Below are 20,370 nucleotides of genomic sequence, written 5' to 3'. Positions count from 1 at the left end.
AGTTTAATTTGTAAAGTTTAAGCAGAGTATTTTTTTTTTCCAAATGGATGTTTAATTGTTCCATTTGTTGGAACAATTTGAACCATTTGTTGAAAAGACTACTTTTAGTTTGTTCCATTGCCTGCAACTTTGTCAAAAATCAGTTGGCTATATTTCATCTTGATTTTATTTGTCAATTTATCTTTCCATTTCAAAACCAGAGTTTAATTACTCTAGATTTGCAGTATATCTTAAAATCAGTTAGTTCAATTCCTTCATTTTTTTTTTTTTTCCAATACTGTTTTGGCTGTTCTATTTTTTTTTTTTTTTTTTTTTTTGTCTTTCCTTGTTGTTTTTCAAATCAGCTTGTTGATATCTGCAAGAAATATTACTGGAATTTTGATTGGTATTACATTAAATCTGTAGATCAATTTGAGGAGAATTGATAACTTTTAAAGTTGCATCTTCCAATCCATGATCATAGTGTATGTCTATATGTATATTTATTTAGACCTTCTTTGGATTTTTTATTAGTATTTATAGTTTTCAGCATAAAGATCTTATATGTATTTTGTTATAGTCACTCCTAAACATTGTATTTGTTTTGGATCTACTGAATTTTTAAAATTTCAATTTCCAGTTGTTCATTGCCAGATATTGTGCATTAACCTTGTGTCCTGTGAAACCTGTGGTTTCAATGTCACTTCTGTTTTCAAAATTTTTATAGTGTTATTCAGACCTGTTCCTCATATTTGTCATTCAGTGACAGCCAAGACCTTTGTGGTGTTCTGGTTCATAGATTTTCTCAAAGTCTCTTACATACTTTTTAGTATCAGACCTTTCCATGCACAACTTTGAGCGAGCCCAGAGTTCATGAACAATATTAAGAAGTCACTTTCTGGAGCTTCTTCCTCTCCACAATCTCCTCCATACTTCCTGTTTCCTGTAGCTTCCTTTTTTGATCCTCCAGCCAGTAAGCTTGGGTTTTATTTACCTATTCTTCTGTACAACTCCTCCTTCTTCTTGGGGCCATGAAAATAGAGAAAAATGAAAGGTAAGGGGAATTCACGCCACTCTCTTGGGATCACAGCTTCTCCAATCAGAGAGGAAACTTTTTGTCCTTCATAGTTTTAGGTCCCTGTGAGCCCTAAATACTGCCATCACTGCCACTGCAAGACTACTTGAGGGCTGGGGCTTGAGAGAGTGAAGAGAGGAAAAAGGATTTCCCTTCATTTTTCTGAATATTAGGAGACCACTTTCCTGCCCCTGAGTCAGAACTAAAGGAATTCTCCTGGAGCTCTCTCTGTCTACACCAATGCCCTCACTTACGTTTCGAGCTGTGTCTAATCTAGGTTGGGAGAAACCAGAGGGGAAGAAACGGTAAACTCACTGCTGATTCAGTGATATTTAAGATTCTGATCTCCTTCCCCAATATGCATGGTGCTATTGAGTTTTGGTCCTCAAATAGCTGTTCCTTGTGTTCTGTTTAGGTTTTATAGCTGTATTCAGTAGGCACAATGTGGTAGAATGTGCATACTCCGTGTTACCTGCAACTGGAACCCAATGGGCAGATAATGATGGCCATTTATTTATTTATTTATTATTTTTGAATAGGCGTTTGAGGAGTAGGTGGTGTTTAGTTGCATCAATAAGTTTGTTAGTGGTGATTTCTGTGATTTTGGTGCACCCATCACCCAAGTAGTGCACACTGTACCCAACGTATAATCTTTTACCCCTCATTCCCCTCCTACCCTTCCCCCCAAGTCCCTGAAGTCCATTGTACCATTCTTATGCCTTTGCATCCTCATAGCTTAACTCCTACCTATGAGTGAGAACATACGATGTTTGGTTTTCCATTCCTGAGTTACTTCACTTAGAATAATGGTCTCCAATTCCATCCAGGTTGCTGCAAATGCCACATTATTTTGTTGCTTTTTGTGACTAAGTAATATTCCATGGTGTGTGTGTGTGTGTGTCTGTATGTGTGTGTGTGTATATATATATATATACACACACACATACATATTACATTTTCTTTATCCACGCATTGATTGATGGGCATTGGCTGGCTCCATACTTTTGTGATTGTGAATTGTGCTGCTATAAACATGCATGTGCAAGCATCTTTCTTATAGTGACTTGTTTTCTTCTGGATGGATACCCAGTAGTGGGATGGCTGGATCAAATGGTAGATCTACTTCTAGTTCTTTCCACACTGTTTTCCATAGTGATTGTACTAGTTTACATTCCCACCAACAATGTGAAAATGTTCCCTTTTCACTACAACTACATCAACATCTATTTATTTTTATTTATTCATTTTATTATGGCAACAAAACAACGATAAATAGATGGGACTTAATTAAACTAAAAAAAAACTTCTGCACAGCAAAAGAAATAGTCAGCAGAGTAAACAGACAACCCATAGAGTGGGAGAAAATCTTTGCAATGTATATGTCTGACAAAAGACTCATATCCAGAATCCACAAGAAACTCAAATCAACAAGGAAAAATAAAAAAAAACAATCCCATCAAAAATTGGGCTAAGGACATGAATAGACAGTTCTCTAAAGAAGATGTACAAATGACTATCAAAAATATGCAAAAATGCTCAGCATCACTAATTATCAGGGAAATGCAAATCAAAATCATAATGCAATACCACCTTACTACTGGAAGAATGACCTGTTAATTTTAATGCAATTTTGGAATCCTGACAAGACAATTACAAGACTCCAACCTTACTTTCTCACCTTGCTGATAAAATACTATATTCAAGGAGCTAATTTATATTTTACATTTAGCATTGAAACAAATTTCCAAATATAATATATATTTTTAATAGTGTCATGAGGAAGATAAAAATTGCTTTATCTTATTTGTATTTGTATAATTCCTCATATTTGGACAGTACTGTTTTTAGCAGTAAAGGGTAATCTACAAGCCAGTTAGTCTGAAAAACTGATGATGATCAACATTTCTACATCATTCTCTTGAAGCTTTGTGGCCCAGGCCATGTAAACAATATTACTCATTTCCATATACTAAAGCAATTTTTATTTTTAAACCTAAGATATTTTCTTTTTGATCACATGAGTCTTGTGAGATAAGTAGGATGGCTTACAATCTTTATATTTTATAGCTGGAAAATCTTTACAGAGGCTGAATTGCCTACTCTTAATTATATAGCTGTTTATAGAGAGAGTCAGCACCATAACCAAGGGCTTTGTTACTCAACATTCACTGTGCTTTTTCACTAAACCATACTTCATTATTTAATGGTATGTGATGAGGTGGATCAGTGTGAGCCAAAAATACTGAGTGTCCATCAACTTTGACAGATCCTAATACAAAGACTTGAAAGACAGGCTATGTAGTTTTAGCCCCTTTGAGTAAGTACTGAGCAACGTCTAAGGACTTTTAACAGGAAAAAAATAAAATAGTGAAAGCAGAGCTTTAAGATGAAAACCTGACATGAATGAAATGGAAGAAACAGATACTAGAGGATGGGAAGTAGGTTCTTCAGGGATAACATAGGAGAAGTGATAAAACTAACTGGAATGTTGCTATTGGGAAGGGACACATGAAATAGACATTATGGAGGGAGAACAGGTAGGGCTTAATGACTAATGATAGGGGAAAGGCAAGGCAGAGGTAGAGATGGAATCTTCTTGGTTTTGAGTTTTGGAGAATGACATGTGACTAATGTGAGTGAATTTGGGTTTGAGGGAGTGAAAGGTTAGGTCTCAAGCTTGTAGAATGTAAAGTCATGAGACCAGAGCAAATTTGGAGTTCTAGATCAGAAAATCAAGATCAAATTTGGAATATAGGATTGGAGTAGATTTTCATAAAAGGATAGTTAAAGCTCATGATGATGGATAGAATGTCTGAAGGTGAGCCTATACTGAAAAAAGAGCAGAAAACTAATAAACCCTAGAGTATAAGCTATTAATATTAAACAATACTGAAAAGCTTTATTTTACTGTTAATTTGAAAGCATTATATGGCTTCTGACATTTGTGAATTTCAGCCAGAATAGAGGTGTTTAGTTATACATACTTAAATATAAATCCAATTTCTGTGAGCCCTCTGTAAATCCAGTACTGCTGTATAATTGTGTTCACCAGAAAGATCATCAGGGTGCAGTCACTCACTCAGTGAATCTGTTTGTTTACTTATGGCCCTTGTTTATTTTTATGTTTGGGTGAGATTTCCATTTCTAGTTACATGTCTAGATGGTTGAAATGCAGGGCATGTCTCACAGCTGAAGATTCCTGTGCATAGTACCAGAACTACTTTATATTCACAAAGACTGACAGTGCTAATGACGGTTTGTCCCTGGATGTTTACAGAGTCATTTGTTGGTTTGTATCTCTGTGGCATTTCCAAAATCAAGAAGTTATTTACATTTTGCTGTTTAACACTTCTGGAGGTGTTTTTCTTTTTTCTTTTTTTCCCTTTATTAATGATGGCAGAATAGGTGAGAAAGAAGTTTAGAAAAAAGTATCATTAAATTGTCCTTTGTTAGAAGACTGTTTAACATTCCCTTTCCTTTAGTCTTCTAAAAATATTTATGTGTTCTAGCATGTGAACACTTTATGTGTTGAGCACTTTATTTATGTGTTGAGCACTTTACATTAGTCATTAGGAAGTATTAGGGGAGTCATTTTAAAGGCAGATTTTAAAGAACCTTAATCACCAATATATTATATATGCTGAAAACCTAGGTAAGAAGGGAGTGTAGATTTGTGTTGCTGAAATTTTCCCCATCTTTGTCTTCTATATCTTTTTATTGTGGTTAAATATTTAAGTCTATCTTCTGAGGGAAAGAGAAACTTGACATTGTGATTGAAATACCGCAGCAGCCATGAACTGCTTATCTTTTACTTCTCTCTCTCTGCTTTCTGCATTAAACAGTGGTAATGACCTGGCAATACACTGTCTAAAATGACATGGTTTTTTCCTTAAGTAGATTGAGATATTGATTACTGCAGCCCCATCTTACTGCTACCTGAATTGCTAGGAAAGGTAAGAGTATGAAGATCACTTCTATTTTGGGTTCAGTCAAATTTGTATCCTTGTAAACATACCAAGATCCAATGTCATAATTGCTATATACATCTGTATGACCTATATAATATGATATTATAAGAAAAGCTAGCTCTTTTTCAATTTAGTTATAAGTGCTAAGTCACTTTCCAGATTTGGCATGCATTTGGTTTGTCTGACAGAAAGTGGAATGGGAAGGTGTAGAGTGACGAAGAGAGGCTAGAATTGATCTGAGATTTTTGCTGAGTCCATATCAATCTGTGATGCCCTATGATGAAATCACAGGAGTGATTAGAGCATGAGGTTTGAGTGCTAATAGTATGAGACAGCTTTTAGAGACCAACTCTTTGTTTGCAGTAATGGAAACAAATCCAGAGAACTGAAGTGATATGTTAGTGGATGAGTTGGAAGCAGAACCTGAATTTCTTGATTCCTAGCACAGAACTCTCTTTAATGTATCTTCTATGCAGATGTGATAAATTTCATAAGATAAAATTCAGTAGAATTTTGGTGATGAATAATGATTAAGCTATTATTTCTAGCCTTTCCAACTTGAAAGGTGATAAATTGAAAGCATAATTTAGCTTTTAAGAATGTTTTTCCTAAATCTTTAAGTCATCTTTGAAAAATCTTTGGAAACATGAAATAGATATTTCATTTGTGACTCTCCTAATTGACAGGAAGTGTGGATATCTGTATTCTTTGTATGATAAATTATAACGGAATAAATAGGGAATGGCTTTTACATTTTACATTCTAGTTCAGTGACAGGGTGAACCATATTTTGGATGTCTTGGGTTTAGTTCTTTGGTTTATAACCTGGATTTACCATTCTGTTTTTTCCGTGAAGTTCAATTGAGGAAACATGCTTTAGGGCATGCAAAAAAGCTGCCCATTCAAAATGCTTTTGGGGAAAAATTTATGCTAGAATTTTATAGTGTCACTAGATTAACCATGTTCCTTGCTTTGATTCCACCCAGGCAGTAAGTGAAAGCCTATAGAAGATAAGGAAACATAGGAAACCCAAAAGGAAGGAAAATAATTAAAAAGATAGCCAAATGCTTTAAGAAAGAGACTAGATAGAGCCATAGTTTCCAAGTTCACTCCCATAGTTCATTGATTATTCATCTACTTTAGTATTTTTGACTGATTCACTTGTACTGTAATTAGTAAATTTGTGGGAATGTAAACATCATAACATCCTCTTACTACAAAGTCTTTGTATCCCCAGTGAGCATTTAATCACTGTTGAGATGCATATGCCGTGAGATCCTATAGCCTTTTACTATAGTCTCAGATATCAGTTTCAGTAAAATTTCTTGAGAACATCAAATTAAATATAATTTAATACATTAATAACAGAAGCAATTCTGTTTTTGCTGCTATTGTTATTGTTCCAATACTACTATTAGGATGATGGGGTGGAAGTGGCAATTATCTTATGTAAGACATTGTGGGCCGGGCGCGGTGGCTCAAGCCTGTAATCCCAGCACTTTGGGAGGCCGAGACGGGCAGATCACGAGGTCAGGAGATCGAGACCATCCTGGCTAATACGGTGAAACCCGTCTCTACTAAAAAATACAAAAAACTAGCTGGGCGATGAGGCGGGCGCCTGTAGTCCCAGCTACTCGGGAGGCTGAGACAGGAGAATGGCGTGAACCCGGGAGGCGGAGCTTGCAGTGAGCTGAGAGCCGGCCACTGCACTCCAGCCTGGGCGGCAGAGCAAGACTCCGTCTCAAAAAAAAAAAAAAAAAAAAAAAGACATTGTGTTGAGCACTTTACATTAGTCATCTCCTATAATTTAATTCTTAAAACAAGGCTATTGTTATCTCCATTTTACAAGTGAGAAAATCAGACATTCATGTGGGTAAATGACTTGCCCAAAGTCACACAGCTAGCAGATAAACTCTTGAGTTCACACTTTTAAACAATACGACATATACGATTTATTACACAACCCTTCTTTTTCTTTTCAAAAAGAAATCTGCAAATATCTACAAAATTAATTTTTAAGTAGTACCCATGAATGTCCTTATTATATGCTTTATTTAACTACTAAGTACTGAAGAATTATACAGAAACATGCTTCACCATGACGTATCACAAGTTATTACGTCATATTCAAATGAGAATATGACACACTGGAAAAATGATATAATGAATTATTTAAAGCCATCCCAGAATTGGAGTTAATATAGTTTTCTTCACAGATCATACTCTCACCTGTCTACACATCTTCTTTGTGATAAATACTTGCTTTCTATATTAATTTCAAACAACTGAGTCAATATTATAATTTCCACTGATTTCAAAATCACCAAGAAGCATTTCACTTCATATTTTAGTAAAAAATCTATTTAACAATAAATCACTTTTATTTTTTTGTTTTAATTTTCTTTATTTTATTGCACCATGACATTAGCTGTGTACATGCTATCAGAAATTTTCTCTTTTAATTTTCTTAAAAAACCTAATACAAAAGTTGTGTTTTAATTTGCACCTTATCTAGTAGTAGAGTCAATTTTAGTTTTCACTTAATTTATTCATTATTTTAATTAGCATTTTGGTAAACTACTCATAGGAATGCCCCTTCTCCTTTCTGACACTTTTAATAAAAAAAGAAGCAGTATTTGGAAGGAATTAGTTAAAAGAAAGATAACATTGGTGTTCAGCTAAAAGTTGAAAACAAATTTCATGAAAGATATGACTAAAGAAGAAAATGAGACGTCACATGACTATTCAGTCAATTCTACTCAAATAGAAGTTACAGCAACACATCATGTCTACGAGATGACTTGCTACCTATTTTCACAACAGGCTCAAGGGAAAAATATAATTATATGTTGCAGTGTTTCCACAGTATAATGGCACTATTTATTTTGTAATTTTTCTTGCTCAGAAAAGGAAACTAGAGAATCTTAAAGTGTGGCTCTTAAACTTATCTTTAGCTTTCATTATTATTGCTAAACATAAAATTTTTATGCTGCTAAAAATAATGATGGTGAAAATCTTATATTATTATCATTGAATATAAAAGAGTTGTTGATGACTTGGAGAAGATAGAAACCTGAAATTGCCACTTCTTTACCTTGGAAGGGTCTTTCCATCTTTTTGAGTCTCAATTTCTTTATCTGAAAAAGTAAAGAGTTGTACTAAATGATCTTTGGGTTATGTTCTGCTTTACATGTTCTTATGTTTGCTAGGAGAGAATCTTTTTTACTTAGTAGTATATAAAGAAAAATGTTAGAGAAAAGGCACAAAGTCAGATTTTGTAGCCAAAAGCCCAGTCATAGAGGAAGATAAGAATATTTATACTCTTTTCTATTTTACTTGGCCACAATAGATGCTGTTTTAGATTTGATGGTTCCAAATAGGGTATTGATCTATGACACAATGTTCTTTCCTTGAGGGTACCTCTGAGAACATTTAGGAGGTTTCATCTTCCTGAGTTACTTTTCGACAGTCTATACTCTTACCTCACACATTCATGAATAATTTTAATTTCAAATTAAAAACAAGATGCTATAGCTCATGCCTGTAATCCCAGCACTTTGGGAGGCCTAGGCAGGTGGATCACCTGAGGTTGGGAGTTTGACACCAGCCCGACCAACATGGAGAATACAAAATTAGCCAGGTGTGGTGGCACATGCCTGTAATCCCAGCTACTCGGGAGGCTGAGGCAGAAGAATCACTTGAATCCAGGAGGCGAAGGTTGAGGTGAGCTGAGATCACGCCATTACACTCCAGCCTGAGCAACAAGAGTGGAACTCAGTCTCAAAAACAAAATAAAACAAAGCAAAAAACACCTACCCTATTAACATGTTTTGCTGTGTTTTATGCAGATTTTGTCTTGTAAGTAAATAACAATGCTAGTGGTTTTCAGAAACAAATGTGTTTGCGATATTTTTGGGGAAGAGAGAAGCTTCTTACCTTTCCATTTCGTGTATTTTTTGTTGCAGAACTTCAGATGGTGGCAAAGTGGTTGGCACCATAGAAGTTGGTGTCGTGAAGATGGGGGAGATTGAGGATGGGGAAGCCGACCACATCACCACAGATGTACAGGGACAAAAGGTAGGATCTCAGTCCTCTCATTGTACAAATTAAGTTAAAAATGATCAGCTTTGCCAGGTGCCTGTCTCACCAACATCTCTGTGGGGTTTGAAATCTCATTATCAAAACCTAAATGAGACAACAACTCTGAAATTGGAATACAATATGTATGTTTCAGCCTCTGAGTCAGAGGGCCTATTTGCTTGGAACTATGCAAAGCAATGCTCCATTAAGAAGCACCTTCCTCTTCCCTGCCAGCTCCCTGGTTGACACTGCCTCTTCTCAGTTGGAACAAAAGTATTGGTCATTGTCGCATTTTACCACAATTAACTCTACGTGAGATGCCAGAAGATTCTGGGAGGGCTATTACCCAAAATAACTTGTTCTCTACTCCCAAAACCCTCTTTGGAAAGATATGCAATTTTAATTTGTATTTCACCTTTATGTGAAGGAGGGCAGATTTAGCAAGAACTTTGTGCCTTATGAAATGGAGGAGAGAGAAGCAGGAAATAGTATTCACTGAAGGAAGAGCTCTGGAGGAGGGACAATGGCAACTGAAGGAGAAGCAGCTTCCCAAAACACAGAATAAAGGCCTGATGCATATAAACATGCATCCAGGATTCTGTCTTTCTTTCTGTTCCTTTTCACTAAGGCAGAGAAACTCTACATAAATAGTAACCTAAATTTCTTTCTTAGGAATGCAATTGCCTATTTTATTGAGACTACTGAAGCACATGTGGTAGACTTAGAAACTGCTAGTAGTTTCTTTTAGGAAAATGAATTTTATACACTATAATTTCTAACTTTTAATAAAGGAGCACTTAAAAATTATTTTAATAAACAATCGTTGTATATACTTAGGAACAATGTGATGTTTTGATATATATTTACATTATGGAATGATTAATCAGGTTAAGTAACAAACCTACCACGTCACATACTTATTTTGTGTGGGTGGTAAAAATATTTAAAATTTCTTCTTATAGCAATTTTGGAATCTACAATGGACTATTATATAGTGACCATTCTGCTCAATAGCTCACTAAAGCTTATTCCTCCTGGCTAATGGAAACTTGTACCCTTTGATGAGTACCTCCCATTTCCCTGAACTTTCCCTTCCCCAGCTTCTGGTAACCATCATTCTGCCCTTTACTTCTGTGAATTTGACTCACATAGATTCCACAAATGTAAGCCAAAAAAAAAAAAAAATGACCAAGGCAGGTCTCAATTAATTTACATGTTTATGTTACCAAGGTTGAGGCTGCACCTGGGAAAAAGCACAAATTAGAGGAGCATCTGTGACCCCTGCCTTTTCCAAAAAGGGTTGTGAGGACTCCGATATGTAAAAGAGAAAGAGTAAGCAGGAGGGGAAAAAGAGAGAAAAAGACAGGCGGGAGGGTAGGCAATGAGGTAAGTGGTCACACAGTGAGGCTTTCATTAGTGCTCAGTGAATCTACATTTTATATGTGAAAGGGAGAAGAGGAATAGTCAATTATACATTCCTCTAATATTCAGTAAATCTGCATTTTATGTAAAATAAAAGAAGTCAATTATGTGTTTGTCTCAGAGTGGGCAGAGGGGTGATTTTCTAGTCTTATCCTTGTCCCCTGTCTGTGGAAATATAAGCTGTTAATTTACATTGTTAGGGTGAGATTCAACAAAACTCTGTATTAAGGCTATTTTATAGGGGGGATATATATTCTGAAAGAGTTGGGACCCACAGGGAATTGTGAGCAATTTGTGAATGAGGGCATCTGGGGAGAGATGTGGCCTTCTATCATTGCAGCTATCTGTTCGTCAGGGGTAAAAAACAAAGGCAGTTTTTTGTGTGTTTCAGTTCCCAATCTTAACTTTCCTTCCGACATAGTGGGTTTGGGGTCCCAAGAATCTGTTTTCTTTCTCAACATATAAATGAGATGATACAGTATTTGTCTTGTGCCTGGCATAGTTCATTTAGCAAAATATCATCCAGGTTTATCTATGTTGTCACTAATGACAGGACTTTCCCCCTTTTCAAAGTTGAATAGTTTTTTATTGTGGGTATATACCACATTTCCTTTTTCCATTCATCTGATGATGGATGCTGAGATTGCTTCCACATCTTAGTTTTTGTGAATAACGTTGCAGTGAACAGCGTGCAGATATCTCTTTGGCATATTGATTTCAGTTTCTTTGGAGTACCCAGAGTGGGATTGCTGGGTTTTATGGTAGTTCTATTTTTAGTTTTCTGAGGAGCCTCTGTGTTGTTTTCCATAATGGTTGTATTAATTTACATTCTCAACAGTGCATAAGGGTTCCCTTTGCTTCACACCCTCACCAGTACTTATCTCTCATCATTTTATTTTATTATTTATTTATTTATTTATTTTGAGATGGAGTCTCGCCCTGTCACCCAGGCTGGAGTGCAGTGACGTGATCTCAGCTCACTGCAAGCTCTGCCTCCCAGGTTCATGCCATTCTCCTGCCTCAGCCTCTCGAGTAGCTGGGACTACAGGCGCCCACCACCATGCCCGGCTAATTTTTTGTATTTTTAGTAGAGATGGGGTTTCACCGTGTTAGCCAGGATGGTCTTGATCTCCTGACCTTGTGATCCACCTGCCTCAGCCTCCCAAAGTGTTGGGATTACAGGCGTGAGCCTCCTCACCTGGCCTCCCTCATCATTTTGATAATAGCTATTCTGACATGTGTGCAATAGTATCTCATTATAGTTTTAATTTGTGTTTTCCTGGTAATCAGTGATGATGAGCATTTTTTAATATATCTGTTAGCCATTTGTATGTCTTCTTTTGCGGGTGATTTTTATGTCCTTTGCCCATTTTTTATTGGGTTTCTTGCTATTGAGTTGAGTTTCTTATGTATTTTGAATATTAGCTCCTTTTCAGACGTATGGTTTGCAAATATTTTATCCCAGTCCGTGAGTTGTTTCTTTATTGTTTCCTTTGCTGTGCAGAAGCTTTTTAGTTTGATACAATGCCATTTGTTTATTTTTGCTTTTGTTCCTGTGCTTTTGGGATCATGTCATGGAAATCTCATCCAGACCACTGTCATTGAGCATTTGTAAATGTTTTCTTTCTAGTGCTTTTATAGTTTTAGGGCTTATTTTTCAGTCTTTAACTCATTTTGAGTTGATTTTTGTGCATGAGCATGGCATGAGAAAACGGTCCAATTTTATTTTTCTGCATGTGGACATCTAGTGTCCGCAACACAATTTGTTAAAGAGATTGCCCTTTCTTCATTCTGTGTTCTTGGTGCCTTTGTTGAAAATGAATTGACCATATATGTGTGGATTTATTCCTAGGCTTTCTGCCCTGTTACATTGGTCAATGTGTCTGTTTTTATGCCAGTAACATGCCATTTTGATTTTGATAGCTTTGCTTTATAGTAGATTTTGAAGTCAGCTGACATGATTCCTTCAGTTTTGTTCTTTTTATTCAAGATAACTTTGACTCTTCCAACTCTTTTGTGGTTTCTTAAGAATTCTAGGATTTTTAAATTTATTTCTGTGAAAAAATGACATTGGAATTTTGATAGGGATTCATTTAATCTGTATATTGCTTTGGGTAGTATAGACATTTTAACAGTATTAATTCTTCTAATCCATGAGCATGAGATACTTTTCTATGTATCTGTGTTATCTATAATTTTTTTCATTAATGTTTTACAGTTTTCAGTATACAGATCTTCCAAATCCTTGGTTAAATTTACTTTTAAGTATGTTTTTAATATGAATAGGATTGATTTCTTAATTTATTTTTCAAATAGTTTGGTGTCAGTGTAAAGAAACATTACTGATTTCTGTGAGTTGATTGTGTATCCTTCAACTTTACTGAATTTATCAGTTTTAACTGACTTTTATTTTTTTGGTTGTGTCATTAGGATTTTCTACATAAAAGATTGCATTATTAGCAAACAAAGACAATTTCCCTTCTTCCTTTCCTATTTGGATACCTTTTATTTCTTTTTCTTGTCTGATTGTTCTAGCTAGAATTTTTGGTATAACATTGAATAGAAGTGGTGAGAATGGACATCTTTGTCTCGTTCTTGATTGCATTAAAAAAAAAAAAAAGGCCCATTGTGACTTACTTTCTGGTTTTTCTTACCCAGGAAACTGTTGCATGGGAGATGGTGTTTATCCATCACTTAACAAATTATTAACTTTACAAAAATATCAAAGATTTTCTTTCAAAAATTTTTTGTCTTTTTCCCGGAATAGGCTAGGGTCTTCTCTGCTACCCTAAACTTTGTTCTTCTGTTTTATCCTCTCCTCTCCTTGGAATATATCCCACATAATAAAAATATTTTAAGAAGGCCCAAGTTTAAATCAGTTTATTTACTAATATCGGGGCCGTGGTAGTTTTGGAGCAGACTTTCTTGGGTACGTATTCAAAACCCTGTCTTAGTGCTGGGTCCCTTCATTCCATCCTTGTTTATTTTGTAGATCTGTATAAGACTCGTCTTTGTCACTATCACATGAACACTTGCATCATGCTCAAGGAAGGAAGATTCGGAAGCTAAACTGGGGACACAGAGCAGAAACAGGCAGATAATCATGCCTAGACCTGTAACTGTGTACCAGGAAACCAGAAGCAGAAACACTTCCCATTTCAAAGTAGAGCTCCTTTCTCTGATTCTGAATATATCACCAGCCACTTTTCTACTTTCCTCAAAACTAGCCCACCCTTTGACTCCAGACTATGTCACTACAGTATAAGGTAGTGCAAATTGAATTATACTCTTTTCATAAATGGAGAACTTGATACCTAGAAATATGCCCCCACCCAAATCCTACATAGTGTTTCTGGCTTAGGAACGTGAACTTAAAAAAGACTTAACTGAGCTGTTCCAGAAATAGAAGGTGGCAGTGGCAGTACACACCGTGTGTGAGTCATAAGCTGACTAAAATGGTAAACATATCAAATATTTTGGCATCAGCTCTGCCCTGTCTGGATTATTTGCAATTTTTTAATAAAGTAACTATAAACTCTCCTGGCAATCTTTAAGAATATCAATGTTTGAGACATATAGTAGGGCCCAACATGCAGGATATTTATTGTGTAAATAACTTTATCTCAGCGTTTTTCAAAGTGTAATTAGAATCACCTAGAGTGTTTTTTAGAACTGCAAATGCGTGAACCGTTGTACATCTGCTAAACAAAAATCCATAGAAAATCAATTAATATTATCTGTTACTAATGGTGATTTAAGACCGGAATGACTATCATTATGGAAAGAGAAAGTAACTGAAATAGAAGTTATTCCTAAAATAACATTGCTCGCATTGGTTTGCATGAGCTAGGGACAAAGGAATGAAACTTCTATTAGCACCATAGTCATGTGTCATGAAAGTGACACATGTTATCTAATATAGACGTAAATAAAAGAGCAATACTGATATTGTTCAGCTTGGGCTGCCATGACAAAATACCATAAACTGTATGGTTTGAACAACAGGAATTTATTTTCTTACAGTTCTGGAAGCTAGGAAGTCCCAGATCAAGGTGCCAGCCTGTTCAGTTCCTGGTGAGGGCTCTTTACTTGGCTTGCAGGTGGCTGCCTTCTTGCTACCTTCTCAGATGGTCTATCTTCTGTGTGCAAGCAGGAAGGGGAAGTGTGGGTAGGGAGGGAGGGAGAGAGAGAGGAAAGGAGAAAGGAAGGGAGAGAGGGAGAGATAGTGTTTTGGTATCTTCTCCTTTTCTTGTAAGAATACCAGTCCTGTAGTATTAAAGCCCCATCTTTATGACCTTTTTTAATCATAGTTACCTCCATAATATAGGTCTTTATCTCCAAATATGGTCACATTGGAGGCTGGGGCTTCAACATATGAACTTTGGAAGACACAGTTCAGTCCATAATAGTACCTTTATTATTAAAATACTACATTTTAATCTTGAGTGTTAAATTCCAGAGCATGGAATAAAATATAAGTGAAAATCCAAACTCTTTCTTCTCACATACGTTTGCTTTCTTTTTCTTACTTGTTTCCATTAATTATATTATGAATACATATTTATTATCAAGGAAAGATTGCTCAGAGGGTCATTTACCATATTAGATTGTTTCAAACTTCAGTATATGCACATATAGAAATAGAAGATAAAGCATTAAAACCACATAGTAGTAGAAATAAAAAATTACAAAAGAAAAACTCTTTTTTTCACAACTAATATAGTAGATGAATGTTGCATTATGTATCCAAAATATTTTTTCTTTTATTGGAATAATCTTTGACTCCTTTCTGCCTCTCATAAACTCACAGTTAATATGTCAGCAAATCCTGTTGACTGCACCTTTTAAATGAAATCAGAATTTAACAACTGTTGGCCCTTTTACTGATACCAATGTTGTCTGTCACCTGGATGTTTACAGTAATGACTTAAAAGTCTCCCTGATTTTTTCCTTTTCTCTCCCTATCTGCCACCACATGTCACTACATCAGGCTGTTTTCAACAGAGCAACAAAGTGATCCTATTTAAATGTAACTTAGGACATGTCTTTCTCCCACAGCTTCTTGACTCTCTGAAAGTGTAAACTCAAAGCTCTTCAGTGACCAAATACAGTCTTACAAGAGCCTCCCTGTCCCACCCCCGGCTACTTCATTACTTCTTTGACCTCCTCCCCAACTTCTCTTTTTTGCTCACTACGATTCAGTCACATTGTCTTCCTTGTTGTTCCTGAACGTTTCAGGTACACACTGCCAACTCAAGGTCCCTGCACTTTGTTTTTCCACCTACCTTTGAAGTGTTTTCCCCAGGTAATTTTGTGGTTCACTTATTTCCTTCTAGTCTTTATGCAGAAGTGTCAGCTCCTCACTGAAGCCTTTCCTGCAACCCTATCTAAGATTGCAGTGTCTACCCCAAAGCTTTCTATCTCCTTTCTCTGCATTATTTTTTATTTTTGTCATTAGTACTTGTCATTGTTCAATGTCATATATATATGACTAATTTATCTCATTTGTGGTCTATTTTCCTCACTAGTATTAACCTTCATGAGACAAAACTGTCTGTTTTCATTCCCTCCTTTATCCCCAGTACCTGAAACAGTCTGACTCAGAAATAAATGAATAAATGAAGTCAACTTTACTTTAAAGAAGTAAAGAAGTCAAGCTAAAAATTATCCTATAGAAGAGACAGTATGTGGCTGCGTATAACTCCATGCCAATTGGTGGAAAATAAATAAGATGGCATGTAGTAAAGAGTGTAGGATTGTGGAAGAAAAAGAAAGAAAGTTATAGAACAACTTTTGAAGTAGTCAAAGACAATACTATTAGAGACAGGATAAGTAGGAACCAAATAATCAAATCAGGTGAAAAATGAGAAATCCCAATAAGTAACAGCCAAAAGGATTGATTGAGACAGGAAAAGTCCTCCCATTGAGCACAGCCCTTTTTTGCCTACAGCAGAGATGATCAGCTTCCTGTCAGGATTGAAGCATTATTAGGAGCATCCTCCAGTGAGGCACGGGAGCAGCTTAGTTTACTTCAGCCCCTGCCTTGTCTCTCCTGTAGTTTAAGATCTGTGTTGTATTGGAATGTAGCATAACACTAGTGACCAAAGGGATTGTGATTTCTATAAAAGGAAAGAAAATGTCTTACTTATTTATGATACCAGCAAAAATAGTGTAAGTGGAGTATTAATACATCCCCTTATGAAAACCTTCTGCTTTTCTCAGGCCATCTTGCTCCTGTTATTTGAAGTACTGTTTTCACTGAGGTTTATCAGCAGTGCTCAGAGGAAAGATGGAGTCTTTGAGTGGCTAAGGACCAGTCTCAGAATGTCTTATCCCCTTATTTCCTCCAAATATAAAATTGAAAGTATTATAACCAGCCTTACCTCATAGAGAATATTTGTAGGCAAATAATCATCATTCATTTATCAAAAATATCACCTACTAAGTTCTAAGCATTCTACTAGGTTCTGGAGATTCAGCAATGAACCAGAGAGACACAGATGGTACCTTCAGGGGAAGTAAACAATTAAAATAACAGATAATATATTACTGACTGGTGCTATATGCTGTACAGAAAAAAAGACAGGGTGAAAGGAACAGGTTGTTTATACCAGATGTTGGTTAAGGAAAGATTCACTGGTAATGTGATGTTTGAGCTGAAACTTTCAGGAAATAAGGGAGTGAGACGGGGATATATGGCAGGAATACAAATTCTAGGTAGCATGAATAGCAAGAGCAAAGGCCCCGAGGTGGCAGCATGCTTGTTGTGTTGAAGGAGCAACAAATAGGCCAGTGTGACTGGAGCTCAGGGGTCGAGGAGAAGTGGTTGGAGTTGAGTGCTGAGATTCACGGGGCGGGGAGAAACAGATCATGTACTCCGCTGTAAGCCATAAGACTCTGAGCTAAATAAGTAGCTATTATTTATTATAGCGTAGAACACTGATATGATGAATATAATGTTGATGAAAAATTATTTTAACAGCCCTGTATATGCTAAAAGAATTAAAGGAAATATTGAAAATAGGAGAAATTAAAATTTTATGTATTTCTAGTATCATTGAACATCATTCTAGTGATTTAGGAAGTGCATTTCCAAACTTGCTGTGGATTAGAGGAAGTGCACCTCTGACTTCTGGGTGGTCAGAAATGTGATTTAGAGAACATCAAATTTTAAGAGCTATTTTCAGTCATTTGTTCTTTCAGTCAACTAGGACCTCAATAAAAAAATTATGAAACAATTTTTTGTACCCCAACAAAAAATTTACTGAGTAATGTGATGAATGTTGATTGTGGAATAAGCAGTAGACTCTAAGAAAATAGAAAGTAACATTTAAATCAATGTTTTGAATTCTTTGTCTTCTTCCTCAAAATGTTTGAGGAATGAATGTAAACATTCCATTGTTAAAAGTGACCTCAGTGTCCATGATTCTCAATGAGGGCCAGTGCCTGGGGAAGGAGAGGTGGAGGGAGACAGAACAGCGGGGAAATGGCTCAAGCAAGGCTGATAGAACCTTGGAGAAGCTTGTCTGAGCCCTCAGAGCCCCATGAGCAGAGCCATGCAAAACTTACAGAAGGATGGCTGGTTTCCTCAGACGTTGTCACCAAAAGAACTTTCTGCAATTTTTGTGTGTATGTTTGCTTTGTTATGTTTGCATTTACTTGTTTATATGGGGTATATTGGCTGTGAAAATTCACTCTCCTCTTTCCCTGTCCCCACCCCCACCCACATGTTTTTTCTAAAGATAAAAGGAAACTCATTTGAAGACACAAATGCTAGAGCCTGCCTATGTGAAAATAGATCTTGTCCAACTCCTGGGGCCAGAAGAATTTTGTTTCCTCTTTCCATTATAGTTTCATAGGAAGCTGAGGGAGAGTACCATGTTTAATGAGGAATTGTCTGGGACATTCTCTCCCATCACAGTTCATTGACTAGGAACATGTCCACGTTCTCTTCTGTATCTCTTCTCTCTTTCTGTTGAGAAATTGACAGTACCGTTAAGGTCAGGAGCTTAATCAATTCATTATAGATTCCACAGATCAGCTTATTTATAAATGGTCCTCATACTTTTTGAGCAAGTGTTTGCATTGTTTTGCTGGAGACAAAATAATCTTTTGCCCTATATAACGAGTGGTTTCAACATATTTTGTCTTTTATTTAAAGTTGCAATTACTTAAACTCTAGACAATAATTTGCTTTCTGTTGATCTGAAATTAGCTCAGGTGAAAGAAATACAAAATGATTCAGCTTGTCAAATATGATTTACTGTGCTAGGAACATATCTCTAGCATGTTGGGGATAATCATTTTTCTGTTTTTAATTTTTTCCCTGAGTAGCCTCTATATTATATAATATAAGCATATTACATATACATTTAAGTAAATCACAAGTTAAATACTCTTCATAGTAAAGATAAAACTAGAAATAGTTTTTTAAAAGTATTTTATTCAAAACGTTTTGGAACCGTGTACATAGCCTTATGTTTTGCAAAGAAAATAAAAGAATATCATTTCTTATTTTGATTATTTTCAAATTTTTTTTTTTACATTTTTTCCTAGTGTGCCCTGGTATGTGAATGTACAGCCCCAGAAAGTGTGAGCGGAAAAGATAACTTACCTTTTTTGAATTCAGGTATGTAACTCAGTTTTAAATACTTATGTTAGTTTCATGTGAAAATGAATTTTAATTTTATATAAAATCAACACTGAACCAACATTCTCACAGTTGTTTGTGAAGCTTAGTAAATACACTGGGAAGTCATGAGGGACCAGCAGAATGGGGGAAGATCGTACAATTCCACAGGAAAGATAAATGTGCTAGCTCTATGGCAAAACAAATGTGATCGGCCAGGCGCGGTGGCTTACGTCCCTAATCCCAGCACTTTGGGAGGCCGAGGCAGGCAGATCACGAGGTCAAGAGATTGAGACCATCCTGGCTAACATGGTGAAACCCCGTCTCTACTAAAAATACCAAAAATTAGCTGGGCGCGGTGGTGCGTGCCTGCAGTCCCAGCAATTCTGGAGGTTGAGGCAGGAGAATTGCTTGATCCTGAGAGGCAGAGGTTGCAGTGAGCCGAGATTGCGCCACTGTGCTCCAGCCTCAAGGTAGAGCGAGACTCCATCTCAAAAAACAAACAAACAAAAAACAAATATGATCGTGTGCTGCATAATGACATTTGGTCAATGACAACTACATATATGACAGTGGTCTTATAAGATTATAACACAGCGAAAACATTTCTATCGCCTAGTGACATCTTGGTGATCCTGATCTTGTGTGGGCTTAGGTTAATGTGTGTTTTTGTCTCAGTTTTTAGCACAAAAAATTAAAAAGTAAAAAAATAAAATAAAATAAAAAGTTATAGAATAAGGAAGAAAGAAAAAATACTTTTGTACAACTGTACAATGTATTTGTATTTTCAGCTAAATGTTATTATGAAAGTGTCAAAAAGTTAAGAAAACTTAAAAGTTTATAAAGTAAAAAAGTTATAGTAATCCTAGGTTCATTTATTATTGAAGAAAGAAAAGATTTGTAAAATGTTGTAGCCTACGTGTACACTGTTTATCAAGTCTACAGTAGAGTACGGTAATGTTCTAGGTCTACACATTCACCCACCACACACTCACTGACTCATCCAGAGCAACTTCTAGCCCTGCAGACTTCATTCACGGCAAGTGCCCTTTATAGGTGTACCACTTTTAATCTTTTATACCATATTTTTACTGTATCTTTTCTATGTTTAGATATGTTTAGGTACATAAATACTTAACATTATGGTACAGTTACCTAAAGTTTTACACACAGTAACATACTATACAGATTGTAACCTAGGAGCAATAGACGATACC

The 20,370-nt window shown here is 36.0% G+C and overlaps 1 protein-coding gene across 6 annotated transcripts in view; it reads left to right on the top strand.

Annotated features, from left to right (window-relative positions):
- Positions 1 to 20,370, top strand: part of INPP4B (inositol polyphosphate-4-phosphatase type II B) — an 865,488-nt gene that overhangs the window by 616,467 nt on the left and 228,651 nt on the right. For all 6 annotated transcript variants that reach the window (XM_033215351.1, XM_033215352.1, XM_033215348.1 and 3 more), the window contains 2 exons: positions 8,988 to 9,099; positions 19,081 to 19,153. In XM_033215351.1, the coding sequence (XP_033071242.1) occupies positions 8,988 to 9,099; positions 19,081 to 19,153 (185 nt within the window). The remainder of the gene's footprint in view (positions 1 to 8,987; positions 9,100 to 19,080; positions 19,154 to 20,370) is intronic.

Source organism: Trachypithecus francoisi, unplaced genomic scaffold, assembly GCF_009764315.1.
Source record: "Trachypithecus francoisi isolate TF-2019V2 unplaced genomic scaffold, Tfra_2.0 Lachesis_group1, whole genome shotgun sequence".
In the NCBI taxonomy this organism is placed as follows: domain Eukaryota; kingdom Metazoa; phylum Chordata; class Mammalia; order Primates; family Cercopithecidae; genus Trachypithecus; species Trachypithecus francoisi.
Note: the sequence above shows the minus strand (reverse complement) of the source record. Positions and strands in the feature narration are given on the sequence as shown.